This window comes from Alosa pseudoharengus, unplaced genomic scaffold, assembly GCF_046254945.1.
Source record: "Alosa pseudoharengus isolate Yale_2024_CS ecotype anadromous, Long Island Sound unplaced genomic scaffold, YU_APseudo_1.1 YU_APseudo_1.1_scf_2, whole genome shotgun sequence".
Taxonomy (NCBI): Eukaryota; Metazoa; Chordata; class Actinopteri; order Clupeiformes; family Clupeidae; genus Alosa; species Alosa pseudoharengus.
Window position 1 is genome coordinate 12057439 of NW_027468663.1, and position 14656 is coordinate 12072094.

The window sequence follows — 14656 nt, forward strand, 5'->3', positions numbered from 1 at the left end:
TCCAGTTACATAGTCTCTGTTTTTGGTTTTGGATTTTGTGAAATACATTTCTAAATAAATGCGACTTATAGTCCGGTGCGACTTATATATGGTTTTTTCCTGTTCATGATGCATTTTTGACTGATGCGACTGATACTCAGGAGCGACTTATAGTCCGGAAAATACGGTATTTCAAACAACACTCGTACCCATGCAGAAAAATGATAATGACCAAGACAATGATGGCCCTCACGAGGTCTCATTCCTACAAATGTGGCCCACTAGCTAATATGAGTTTGACACCCCTGTTTTAGAGCATTCAGGGTCATGTACTAACGCTTTTGCGCCCACTTCAGGCGTAGGCCTATTTGTTTCACAATGTGCGTGTAAAATCATTGCGAGGTATGTACGAACAGGCCGCAATGATGTAAAAGAGCAAACTGCCTGTCGCCATAGACAGTAAAAGAAATGGATGAACAGACTCCGTCGTTCTCAATGGGAGGGCACTGAGTCAAATTGAACGATTTTTCAGTTGGTCCCCCCAGTACTGCGCAGACTCGCACTTAACTTTGTGACGTTAGCCATCGAACTGAATCTTGTAACTCATATGAAAGATACACACGCTTCTACGCTTCTTATCCAAACAATACTGTTATCTCCCTTCGGTGCGTTAGCTTCCCTTCAACCGGACATGCTAAACATTCTTCTTACGGGAACCTAACGTTACGTATGAGGTAGTCGAGTCTTGTTTTGCCTTTTATTGTTTATGTAGATAACACAGAAGCTACAATATCGGCACAGGATATATGTTATATTAAGTTATGGGAGTTCAAAAAAATCCTAAATGAATGGGCGTTCTATGGGGTTAGCAGAGAGTTGATAACCACCGCTACATCGATGCTTCTACTTCCGGGAATTCGCCTGCCCTCTTGCCTGTCGCGGGAGCTGAAAGTGGCAGATTGCGTTTGTCATGTCATGCATATGCATTCATGGGAGGATCCAGGGGAAAGTGGGAGTTTAGCGTAAAAAGATGCGAGGGGAAGAGTAAAGAGCACCTAATTATGTATTCCGCGCTATGTACAAAGACTTCTCCTGAAAGCGCACGTCTATTCTGCGCAGTGACAGACTGGACGGCCAGAAGGGCCGCGGCCCCTCGTTGGCCGTTTGGGCCGGCCAATCACGAAGCGGCATGTTTGTCGGGTTTGCGCGGCCCATTTATCGTAAAGACGGTTTTATTCCGTCTTATCGGTTTTATCTCTCGGCCCACTATCAAGCATCAATAGTATTACTCCCTTTTCTTCATAGTTGGAAACTGATCAGTATTTATACCAGACATGAGTCTCTACACTACAGTCATGGTGACCCTCAATATTTACATCAGTCTACATTCTTTTGTAACCTTATTCAATCAAATGATTTAAAAGTGCATTGTTTGAAATTGGAATACAATAAATATGCTGCCTGTAGCCTATATCTTTTATTTTATTATTGGTTTACAAAAGTTAGGCCACATGAAGCAAGGACTTCTGGGAATTTCAAAACCGAATGCGTCTACTACCTTCAGCACGGGGAATTGCCGATCTAGCGTGCCTTGATCCTCGGAATTTTCCCCTTATAAAAGCTAATAAACTGCCCCCAAATGCACTTCGAAACATAAGAGAATGTCTGCTTAAATTTAGTGAAGGTGCTACCGTTGAAAATCTACAGTCGGAATTGACACATCTCGCCATGCACTGGGACAGCCTGCAAAAGTCTCCTAAACGAGTAGGCCTATACAGTCAAAGCGTAGGACTTTGAGGACTTCGCGCGCAGCCATGGGGCAGAAGACGCTTGGTGCCACAACGTTATAAACTTGACTTAAATAGTCGGCTGCTGTAAGCTACAATCGTAATTTTTTATATACCCCTGGTCCCCTGTTGAGATGATAATAGCATCTCATTTCAGGCTATATTTCAGTTTGCCATTCATTTGCATTAACATCGTATTTTGTCATTTTTGGCGAAGACATGCATTCCTTTAATAATAATAATAATATAATAATAATAATAATAATAATAAGCTTTATTTGTATAGCACCTTTCATACACAGAATGCAGCTCAAAGTGCTTTACATTTGAAGCATGTAACAAAATAATAGTCAGTCAGTCATTATCAATCACATTTCTTCATTGCTGGGGCCGTTTATGATCCACTCAGCAACATATCAAAAATATAGAAAATGACATGTCATAAGACTGGCAGCCTTAACCCTCTTACCCCCCACAAGCACGCCATATGGCAACTGTGGCAAGGAAAAACTCCCATATTCCAGGAAGAAACCTTGAGCAGAACCTGACTTAATAGGGGGAGCCCATCTGCTTCTGGCTGGCTGCGCCCTCCAATAGCAGCAGATGTAGAATAATCTGAAAAAGTAGTCTACAGGATAAGACGAGTTAACTAAAAGCTTTCCTGTACAGGTATGTTTTCAGATCTTTTTTAAAAATATTTACTGAACTCGCCTGCTTGATGTACAGAGGCAGGGTGTTCCATAGTTTGGGGGCATAATGGATAAAAGCAGCTTCTCCACTTTGTTTGTGGAGCACTTTGGGTACGATTAAAAGATTAGAATTGGATGATCTAAGTTTCCTTTGTGGTTGATAAGATATTAAAAGCTCAGAGATATATGAAGGTGCTGTGCCATTCAGAGCTTTGTAAGTAATTAACATAACCTTAAAATCAATTCTATAGGAAATAGGGAGCCAGTGCAGTTCAGCCAACACAGGGGTGATGTGTTCTCTCTTCTTAGTCTTAGTTAAAAGTCTAGCCGCAGAGTTCTGTATGAGTGCCAATTTCTTTAGATGTTTTTTGGGAAGACCAGTGAAAAGTGCATTGCAGTAGTCTAACCTGCTAGTGATAAAGGCGTGAATTAGTTTTTCTGCATCTTGTTGAGTTAAAAAGGGCCGCACTTTGGCAATGTTTCTCAAGTGGAAATAGGCTGTTTGAGTAACTTTACTGATATGGGGCTTAAAACTTAACTCTGCATCTAAGATGACACCGAGGCTTGTTACTTTTGGTTTGACCTGGTGTGCCAAGTTCCCCAGATTACTAAGAACAATATCTCGCTTTAGTTTTGGTCCCACCAAAAGTACCTCTGTTTTGTCATCATTTAGTTTCAGAAAATTTTTGCTCATCCACTGATTAATGGAGGTTAGGCATGCAGTGAGGGAGCAAAGGCCATCTGGGTTAGTTGGCTCCACAGAAATATACAATTGGGTATCATCTGCGTAGCTATGGAAGTTTACATTATGCTGACTTATGACATTTCCCAATGGAAGCATATATAGGGAAAATAGCAGGGGACCAAGGCAGCTCCCCTGGGCCACACCAAAAGGCAAGTCATGTTTTTCAGATACATGATCTCCTAGACTGATATAAAAATCTCTGCCAGTAATGTAGGTTTGAAACCAGTTTAGAGCATTATCAGAGAGACCCACCCACTTCGCAAGGCGGTGAATTAGGATGCTATGATCAATGGTGTCAAATGCCGCACTCAAATCCAGAAGAATAAGGATTGAGACTTTGTTTGAGTCAGTTGCCAGTCTGAGATCATTGACTATTTTTACTAGAGCCGTTTCTGTGCTGTGATTTGATCTAAAACCTGATTGGAATTTTTCAAGGATACTGTTTTCGTTGAGGAAGGTATTTAACTGATTACAAACAACTTTTTCAAGTACTTTGCTCAGGAACGGTAGATTTGATATAGGCCTGTAGTTGCTCAGATTGGTATGGTCAAGATTTGACTTTTTAAGTAAAGGTTTCACAACAGCGGTTTTAAAAGCAGTTGGAAATATACCTGTTTCTAATGAGGTATTTATTACCTTGAGAATAAAGGGAGCTAAGCTATCATATAGTTTTTTGAGGAATCTAGTAGGGATTGGATCTAAAACACATGTTGAGGAGCCGGTTTGAGTTATAATTTTACCAAGCTCAGATTGAGTAATAGTGCTAAAGGACCTTAATTTTGGGGGGCTGTTTTTGGGTGTACTATCAAACATATTACTTGTATTACCAATAGCCTCCCTTATAGAAATTACTTTGTTTTCGAAGAAGTCTGCAAATTCTTCGCATCTTAGAGAGGATGCCTGACTGAGTGTATCAAAAGGTGTTTGATGCAATAGCCTATCAATGGTAGAGAACAACACCCTAGAGTTTCCACTGTTTTCCGCAATTACCTTAGAGAAGTGGTTCCTTCTCTCATTCCGAATAGCTCTATTATAATTTGCTATTTTTTCTTTTAGAATGGCATGGTGAACCTGTAACTTAGTTTTTCTCCATGTTCTCTCAGCTTTTCTACATGATCTTTTTAGATCATGGATATTTTCGTTCATCCAAGGTGTCAGTTTGCTACAGGGCCTTTTTTTAGTCTTTAAGGGTGCCACTCTATCAAGCATAGCGCCTAATTCATGATTGAGAGCCTCTACCATTTGATCAATGGGATGATGTAAAATATCTAAATTTATGGAGTCTATAAGAGCTATGAACTGCTGTTCTGCTCTAATGTCCAAGAGTCGCGATTTGATTGCAATTTCGGGATGAATTTTTGGAGTATGTAGTACTATATTAAAAGATACACAATAATGATCAGACATATTTATATCATTTACTGATAAGTCTGTGACTTCTATCCCTCTAGAAATGACTAGATCGAGGGTGTTGCCAAGGTTGTGGGTGGGTCCTGTAACATGCTGCTTTAGCTCTAAACTGTCCAACACATTAAGGAACTTACTGGCTTTAGCATCAGTTGTCTTATTGACATGAATATTAAAGTCGCCATTTACAATTATCCGATCATAGCTAGTGATGATGAGCGACATAAGTTCAGAAAACTGGTCGAGAAAGCCAGCCCATAGTTTAGGAGGGCGGTATAAGGTTAATAGAAGTACAGCTGGGTCAGCCTTCAGAGTGAGGGCAATATCCTTTAGGGATATTGAACATATTGAACATTCTCTAACCATCGTGATTGGTGCAATTTTCAGCACAAAAACTTATTTTGTTCTTTTCATGGAGAGCACTGTTCTATGCTGCTGTCTGCCTCTTGCGCACGCATGTTTTCGTGACGTAACATAGAAATCCATGTATTCTAGGCTATTCTTTTTTCATTTTCATATTTCAAAAAAACCTTTCAAAGACAACAGAATCGCTATTTAGAGCACCAGTTTTTGTGGTGAAAGTATTTGTACTACTAGACAAGTGCTATTTCAAGAAAAAGTCCTTGTATATGGGTCTAGAGGCATTTCTTAGTAAAAGTCGGGAACAGGACTTTTTATCATAATTAACATGTGCTGAATCCAACTAGCCCTGTTCCCAAGCAGAATTTTGAGTTTTTGACCATCTAATTAGCATAAACAAAATAGCTGCCAAAATGGCGATTTTGGCCACTTTCTTCGGACAGGCATTATTATACCATGTAAATAAATTAATATTGTTCACATCTGTGCATCTCAGAAATCTCCCGTGGGCAATAAATAAAAAGTAAAGGCTATGAAAAATATAAAACTGCAAAAAAAAACTAGTATTATGCTAATAAGCCTTATTATCACCTTATTATACTCTTGACTATGTTTACGGTCCTCTTTGGCAAAGAGTGTGGCCTGACTTCATTGGTAAACATCTTCTTCGTGGTGGGTGGACACATGTTTGGAGTTTAAAATCATTGGAGTTCCTTTGAACTAATCACAAACAACCATAGAAATATCAGTAGAATATTGCTATGTTTAAGTGTAATAAAGTGTGTACATTATAAATATAAATAGAGTACTATGGGTGGGATAGGGGCAAAATGTTCGCCTCCTTGTTGTCCCTGTGAAGGTTGCCATCGACATGGACACCTCAACAGGCACAGGCAAGGAGGCACTGGGGGGGGGGGGGGGGGGGCGTTAATGGAGGGGTGTGAGTAACCAGTGATGCGTTGAGCAGTTTTCACCATCCTCTGCTGTCCTTTCCAGTCAGAGGTAGAGCAGTTGCCATACCATACTGTGACACAGTTGGTGAGGATGCTCTCAATGGTGCAGCAGTAGAGGTTTTGAAGTTCACCAGGATCTGAGGAGAGAGGTTGTGTTCTTTAGTCTCCTCAGGAAGAAGAGATGCTGGTGAGCCTTCTTGGCTCAAGGTAGAGGTGTTGAGGGTCCAAGAGCGGTCCACAGAGATGTGGACACCCAGAAACATGAACTGGTGACATGCTCCACCTCAGTCCTGTTGATGAGGATGTAGCTTTGTATGCTAGCTTTTGACTTCCTGAAGTCCACAATGAGGTCTTTGGTCCTTTGGTGTTGAGAGCCAGGTTGTTGTCTGTGCTCCGCGATGTTAGGTGCTGGACCTCCTCCCTGCAGGCTGTCTCATTATTGTTGCTGATGAGAGCAATCACCGTAGTGTTGTCTGCAAACTTGACAATGGTGTTAGAGCCATGTACAGGTATGCAGTTGTAGGTGAAGAGGGAGTAAAGGAGGGCTCAGCACACACCAGTGTTCAGGGTGAGGGTTGAGTGGGTGAGGTTATCTAATCTAACAGACTGCGGTCCAGAATCTAGTTTCAGAAGGAAGTATTGATGTCCAGTTCACTGAGTTTGGTGATCAGTTTGGAGGGGATAATGGTGTTGAATGCTGAACTGAAGTCAATGAACAGCATTCTCACATAGGTGTTGCTATTGTCAAGGAGGGACAGGGCAGAGTGAATTGCCGTAAAGATGGCATCCTCTGTGCTCCTGTTCTGGCAAATTCTCTTGAAGCACTCTATACTGCAAACAAAATCTACCTCTGGGTACAAATAAAGTAACTTAAACTTGAACTTGCACTAGTTATAAAGTTATTCATCTAGCTATTAATTCACAGGACATCAATCATTTTACTAACACAAATGTTATGAAGAAATATGGGTAACACTTTATGGTAAAGGTACATGAATTATCATGAATTCATGCATGAATTAATTCATGATTTATGCATTACTTCATTCCTTTATATCTTATGAATCATCAGGAATTGACATAAATTCATATACTCTCATTCATGATGACCTCATGTATGAACAAAGAGCAAGTTTTAAAGTCCGCACATCCAAATGTCTGACCTGGGAGCAGGACAAATAAACGACCAGACAAAAAAGAGAAAAAGTCCGCTTCAACCAGGGTTTTCTGCTCCCACTTGTTTTTATTTTTCCGTGACGTTTCGGGGTGATTACCCGAAACGTCACGGAAAAATAAAAACAAGTGGGAGCAGAAAACCCTGGTTGAAGCGGACTTTTTCTCATGTATGAACAACACATCAACTAAAGCATTAGGTGTGATGGGTATATCATTATGATTTATGATTTCTTAAGCATGATCATCATGATTACATGAATTTTAGGATAATTGCTCATGCATGCTCAAATAAAGTAGTGAATAATGACATGTGTTTAGAGAACTCCAAAGTTATGTTCAAATCAGAATTTGAGCAGTGATGACCACATTTTTGGCAGAAAAATAAAGTCATGATCATGGTTAATAAATCATAATTCATAATGATGTGCCCACCGTACCTAATACTTTAGTAATGTGTTCATGTATGAGGTCTACTATGAACTATGTAAACTACTATGTGAACTACTATGAACTCAGTAAATTCCTGATGATTAATTAGATATTAATGAATGAAGTAATACATAAATCATGAATTAATTAAAGTACCCTTACCGTAAAGTGTTACCGAAATGGGTAAAGGCCTGTGTAACTTACTCCGAGACTACATACATTACCAACCCAATTTGCTTCAATTATGTAAATGTAATGTAAATCAGGTTTTATGGCCAAGTATACTTGGGTATACAAGGATTTTGGTCTCTGCATGTATCCCATCCATGAATTAGTGAACACACAGGTCACAAATTGAAGCACACATTAACCTGGAGCAGCTGCCTTGCTACAGTGATGCTCGGGGAGCAGTGAGGGGTTAGGTGCCTTGCTCAAGGGCACTTCAGCCATGGATGTGGGCATGGGAGACTAGTGCTCAACCTTTCCACCACCCACATTTTTCCTACTGGTCGGGGATCGAACCGGCAACCCTTTGGTTTCAAGCCCGAAGACCTAACCAGGCCACAATTTTAAACTTTACATTTCATCACTACACATCTTTCTTGACCCTCAAAAAACTTAAGTCTCATTTGTCAAATACCGTGTGCCTGCTCAGTTATAACATTTTAACAATTACATTTTTCAAAGGTTTTTTCAGGTAATTAACATGGGCATAATACTAGATTTTTTTTCTTTTTTTCACAGCCTGTATCCTTGATCTATTGGCCAAGGAAGATTTCTGTGAACAATATGAATTAATTTACATGGTATAATGACATCCGCCCAATGAAAGTGCCCAAAATCGCCATTTTGGCAACCATTTTGTTTAGGCTAATTCGATGGTCATAAACTCAAAATTCAGCTTGGGAACAGGGCTAGTTGGATTCAGCACACCTTAATTATGTTAAAAAGTCCTGTTCCCAACTTTTACTAAAAAATGCCTCTAGGAAGCACATATCTCAAAAATATCACCTGTCTATACTAAAAGCAACCTCAACTTTCGTTGGCCTTTCGAATGTCTTACTTTCACTTTCACGTCATTCACTTAAACTTTCCTACTTGCTAGATTTGACCAATCTTCCATAGCCTACGTGCACAAGTAGTTTGAGTAGAACTACTGATCTTCATTATCTCCCTGTTTGTTTACATCTTATCATGTATGGTATTATTTCATGATCGCTAAACGTTTGATTCTTTTTAATGTTGTCATCAGTTAACTTCATTCAACTGCGCTTGTATGTAGGTGCTGCCATTCAGTTGTGGACGTTCGTAAATTGCGTTTATGGGCGGAGAAAGGCTGAGAAAGGCGCAGTTTACACTAAGGATTGAACGATTGATAAATACGACAGAAACTTCGACAGCGTTCGCAATCTGCGGTGTGTCCATGACGCTGATAACGCTACGTTCGCAAATGTAGGTACATTTGGCCCTCAGTATTATTAGATTCAGTGACCTCTGACCCTCTTTCACAGCTTTGCTCCTTTTAATCCCATAATGCTCTCTGTCAGCTGGGACAGCAACATCTTCCATTTCTGAGGACACCCTTTATTTCAAGACCTAAGAAGAGAAGTTTCCTTTCTTGTTCCGACATCCTGAATCTAACTCTGAGGGCCAATTCTCAACTATCTTGTCATGAGGCTTGGCCACCATCACTCTGTCATAATATATGTAAATAAATGCTGCTAATAGTGACCACTCAGTCGTAAGTCAATAGACCATCTGAGTTGCCAGATCTTCAGGGCAAGACATTAGAGGATTTGTTTGGATAATCTGGATATATTACTTATCCATTAGCCATCCACATTAGCATTTCTTACTTAGCATGTGCTCTCAATACAGTATATAGATGAAATGAGCTCCACTCAGCACTTGCCGTAAAAAAGCCGTCTTATTTCTCAGTACAATGGGAATTATATAAATAGAAAAGGAGTCTTAAGTTACTGTTTAAGCATGTTCACTGAGTCTGCCTGTCTAATGATTTTTAGTAAAACATAATGGATAAAGACCTTTCTCAAGTAGTGGCCTGGTAAGCTGTGTGGTGTACAGATCACAATGGTCCATATAGATGTACAGATCACAGTGGACAGAACAATTTTGGCATTGAGGAAAACTAATCACAACTCAATATTCAATATTTACACAAAGTTTACAGTGAAGAACGTTTGGCAAGGCAGCCTCTGGCCAGGGCCCTAAAGACAGCACAAGAAACAGAATTTCATTGTTTTCAGAGGGATTTTGAAATGATCCCTTATAAATATGCCTTAGTTTTCTACTGAGAAGGAAGATGGGGGCTAGAAGAGAGGACAAAGCGATGCAATAAACTGGGCCTAAATGATGAATTGAAGCAGTTCTGTTTAAAATTCCTTTAACCTGTTAGTCTACTGAAAGGAGCACACCAGTTTTTTGAGAGGAAAATTAGCTTATTTTCTGTCTACCCCATAGTTAGATAAGATGATACATACCCTTCTCGGTGTGCACAGTGACCCAGTCTGACACTGTTAGCTAGCATAATTCACTGGAAATGGTTTGCCAGTAAGCCTTTAGCTCCCTTTTAGCAATAGGCTTGTTGGTATAACTCACTTCCACCACTGTGAAAAATTGTGGTGGTGTCGTGGCAGATATTCAGACTTGGGCCAGAAATTAAGTCCAAATATCTTGCCTACAACGTAACAAAAATACATCATTATAAGTGCTGAAGTCAAAAACTTATCACAAAAAGAAGGCGCAAAAGTCCGGCAGAGTTCTGTGCAAAAATTCCTTTAATGACTACATAGCGCAAAAGCCTGAGTGGATCGCACGGTCGCACTCCCAAACAATTGTTGAACACCAACATTTATACCCCTCCTTAGATGCTGACACAACATTTGGCAACTTCGAACCCACAGGTGGCGTTATGAAAGGATCATTGTTCGGTCTTATCTTCGCAAGTCAGCACTATTGCTGCCAAGGGTACGAACTTTTCACCGTATAGCTCAAGTTCAGAGGTTTACACAAAGTTCAGGGGTTTATACAGTGATCACAGGTCACACATTGTTCATGGGTTACATATCGTTCACTCGTTTGCTCTCATACTAGCTGTTTTGAGTAGAGCCCGCCTCCGATGACGTCTTTATCTCTGCAGCTGCAAGGCCAAGCATGCTTTCTTCAAACAGGCTTCGCCCAGCCACAGTGATACACAAAGCGACAAAGAGAGACATAGGGATACAGAGCGGGGAATTCTGGTAGAATAGCTTCAGTATGTTAATAGTATTAGTTAAACTTGTTATTTAAAATGTTATAAAAGTATGTTGGTTAGGAATAACTTCAGTGTATTACTTGATTATGATTAAGGTTATATGAATACATGCTTTACAGTTTCAAACTCGTTCTCTCATCATGATGTCTACAAACCATAGTGATAATTTTATACAACAGTGGCAAAAGAATTTGGGAATTTCATCATCTATAACATATATTATCATTAGAGAATGATATTCAGAGAATTCAGAGACACGAGTGGGACAGGGCTAAAAAACAATATTGGGTGGTAATGGTCTTTGGGACCTCAGGTGGCATTGCATTGAAAACAGACCCAATTCTGTGATGAAAGTCATTGAGCTCAGGAAAACTTGCAGTTACCATTATCTATGAAAAGTTTGACGCTCCATACACAAATTGGTGTTGTCAGTGACTGGTCTGTCATCTCACTATAGCTTCTAAGGAAAGCGTGACAGTTATTCTGCACTGTTGTATACCTGCAGACATTTCAAAGATCAAAGTAAAGTAATTTTGTTTCCCATGCCCATGAAATTAGGATTGAATTATAGTGTTTACAGAAAAGACATTCCAAAATTGTGTTCCCACTTATCATAACAAGGTGTCATGGCCTGCATTACATTGCAGTCGCAGAAAGTACCAGTCTCAACCATAGTTATCTAAACCTTTGTGCTGTTTACACCTGTACCAACTAAGAGGATTTTAAGAGGAGAGAAATTAAAATATGGGGTGCTAAGTGTTATTTTATAATAATATACATGCTTGTGGTCCCAGCATATCAGAAACTATTATATATTTAGTGTTTAAGTATTAGTATTTAAAGGAATACTGCAACATTTTGGGAAATTAGCTTATTCAGCATCTCCCCCAGTTAGATAAGATGATACATACCCTTCTCGTCTGTGCGTGTAATAACTCCCACTTTTCACTTCTGGGAGACCTCAATGAGCAATGCTAAACTAGGCTAATGGTGGGTGCGTCAGACTGAGTTACTGCATGCACGGAGACAAGAAGGGTATGCATAATCTTATCTAACTCAAATAAATGGTGAATAAGCTATTTTCCCAAAATGTTGGGGTGTTCCTTTAATACAATGTTGGTTCAGGGAAAACTATCTCCCTTTCAGGTTTCTTATAATAGGAATAATCTCCATAATTGCTAATAAAGCGTGTTCTAATCATCATATATTTCTGCATCAGGAAACATTTGTCTCGTGTTCTAGTAGGACAAGGTAACTATAGGGGAAAGGCACACTGCCATTGTGTGTTTTCCTTCTGTTCCCACATGAGGGCAGCATATTATTAAAAATATGAGCAGACAAGATGAAATGCAGTCCATCCCTTTTACTTTGCACACTGTGAAATGGTCTGCCACGCTTGAACATGTTGGTAAGCATTTTCAGGCTGGCCATCTCCATGTCTCCCATGTGATCTGTGTCTTTGTTAGAGCAGTCACCTAATGCTCTCTCTATCCCTCTCATTCCATCCCATTGAACTCCTCTTCCCTCCCCTGTGCCCCCAAGGGCCTCACTTTTTAATTCTAATGACATATTTGACCAACATAGACAGAAAGGTCTGTTCTCCCAACAACACCGACACACAAACATTTGTGTCCTTCCCCCCCCCCCCCCCCCACACACACACACGCACACTCACACACACAACGTATCCATGGGGGCCCTTGGGGCCACAAGAGGAGACAACACCACTGCAAGCTGTGCATACCCATGGACCCCAGGCTCCACCCCCTCCCCCCCACCCCCCACTCCAACACACACACACACACACACACACACACACAAAGACACACACCTCTTTCACATGCTAAAGGCTTATGGTTGAGTGCCAGTCTGAGCACAGGGTGCAAGCTGAGCAGACACCTTGAGTTGACTATTTCAGTGTGAGATAGTATGGTGGGGAGCAGAAAAGACATTAAGATAAAAACCTCTGTATGTTAGTCACAGGTTCCTCCTGAGATTATATTAGGCTTTTACCTATTGCCATACTGGGACAAAGGAACAGCAGACATGTCTGATTTCTTAAAAGCTATCCCTATAGCTTATCCAAACTTAATTGAATCCCATATTCTCTCATCAACTCCAGTCATTTCACAATGTGGGCTGATTACTTTGCACTTCGCCATGATAACACTACTATTAAGAATTTGTTCTGATTTTACTGCATCCATTCAAAGCTGTCATTCTAAGCTGTCTTGAATTCCCCCTGGGGATCAATAAAGTATCTTTCTATCTCTATCTTTTAAAAAGCCTAATGAAATCCAGATTTTACTTCATAGCAACAAATAGTTTGCACAGCATGAAACCATTGGAGCAAGTCGAAACAATTGTTTACCTTCTGGGCACAACGTTTTGAAAGAAAATAAAAACGCGATGCTTCAGATTCCATAGTGTTATAATATAAGCCTACGACAATGTTATTCTCTTGAGGGGATGGTAGTACGTGGCTGCGTACAGCAATTAATATTAATCACGCGTCCACATAACGTTAATATATTGTTGCTATTTCTATTCGGCATAAGTTCGTTTTTACACCCTCGCTGCATCACCGGTCTTCGTTATCCTCTTGCGCCTCAACTCTTCCCGTCCCCACTAGACTCAAACCTCTTCCCCCTCCCACCTCTGTTATGATATGTTTATAGGCATCGAATTCGTCCGCTGCTCTGTTGGATTGCCTGAACGGGGGTATTAGCGTCTCTCCCTTGATTACCCGGAGCAAAGGGGGAGACTGGATTCAAAGACAGTTTGAAAGAGAGCGCACGCAATGGCATCTAAGGAGTTATCTGCCGCTGGATTCTTTACCGTCAGCAGAGAAATAACAGGTATGGGAATACTTTACTTACAGCGCGGTAGGCTATTGACGCTACTGTGGACATCTGTTCAACTGGGCTACTGCAAAACTGGGCTACTGCAAAACTGGATTAGATTAACGTTACTTGACTCGGCATGTTGCACGTGTCGCAAAATCCTGTTTTTCCTTATTATATTAGGATTGATTGAATTCTTTACATAAGTCTTACAGACTTTTCCCAAACGGATTGATGTTCATTAAATGATGATGGGTTAAGCGCGTCGCGGGTAGCCAAGTGAATTATCATTTCCCAAGGCCAAGTAATTCACGCATACCTGTTATTCAATCCGGTACACTGTTTCCATGTTGTTTGCACTTAAAAAAATGAATACATATTTATCTATCGTTCATTTCTGTGTGAATGTGGAAGCGTGCTTTGTGTATTTGTGAGTGTGTTTGTGCGTGTGCGTGCATGCGTGTGACTGGTGTGTCCGCGTGCGTGAGTGTGTGGGCGCCAGTGTATTTTCTGGCTTTGATGTGTTTCATGTTGGTGTGGGAGTTTTTGCGCACAGTTCTGCGAGTAAACCGACACCGAGTATATGAACGACTGCTTTGCCGTCACTGAGACACACTTTCGTCCCTTGGGTGGAGGACACCAGTTAGTTGGTGGATTTCTTGACAGGCACGCGCGTGTGACACATACACACGCTCTGCCGTGTGACACATACGCTGATATTGCAGGAACGATTGTATACTTGGGGCGTAATAATGCGCAACTTAACCAACACAACTGTTAATGACAGCATGACACCTCTCATTGTTAATTACCAAGACGGGCTAGTTATCATAAATCTTTAACATAAATCCTTGCTATCTCCTCTATTTGGACGTTAACCTGAACTGTTTGTAAAAATCTATCTATCTATCTATCGGTCCATCCATTCATCCATCCTGCCCACCCAGCTGGACATTTGTTCATTCCTTTAAGGCTGAGCATGTGCTTTGGTGTAGCTTGGCTGTCTTAGACCTG

General features: G+C 40.6%; 1 protein-coding gene across 1 annotated transcript in view; it reads left to right on the forward strand.

The window, feature by feature from the left end:
* Nucleotides 1-13523: 13523 nt before the first annotated feature.
* Nucleotides 13524-14656, forward strand: part of carmil3 (capping protein regulator and myosin 1 linker 3) — a 55135-nt gene continuing 54002 nt past the window's right edge. Inside the window, exon 1 of the mRNA XM_076293760.1 lies at nt 13524-13657. Within this exon, the coding sequence (XP_076149875.1) occupies nt 13600-13657 (58 nt within the window). The 5' untranslated portion in view covers nt 13524-13599. The remainder of the gene's footprint in view (nt 13658-14656) is intronic.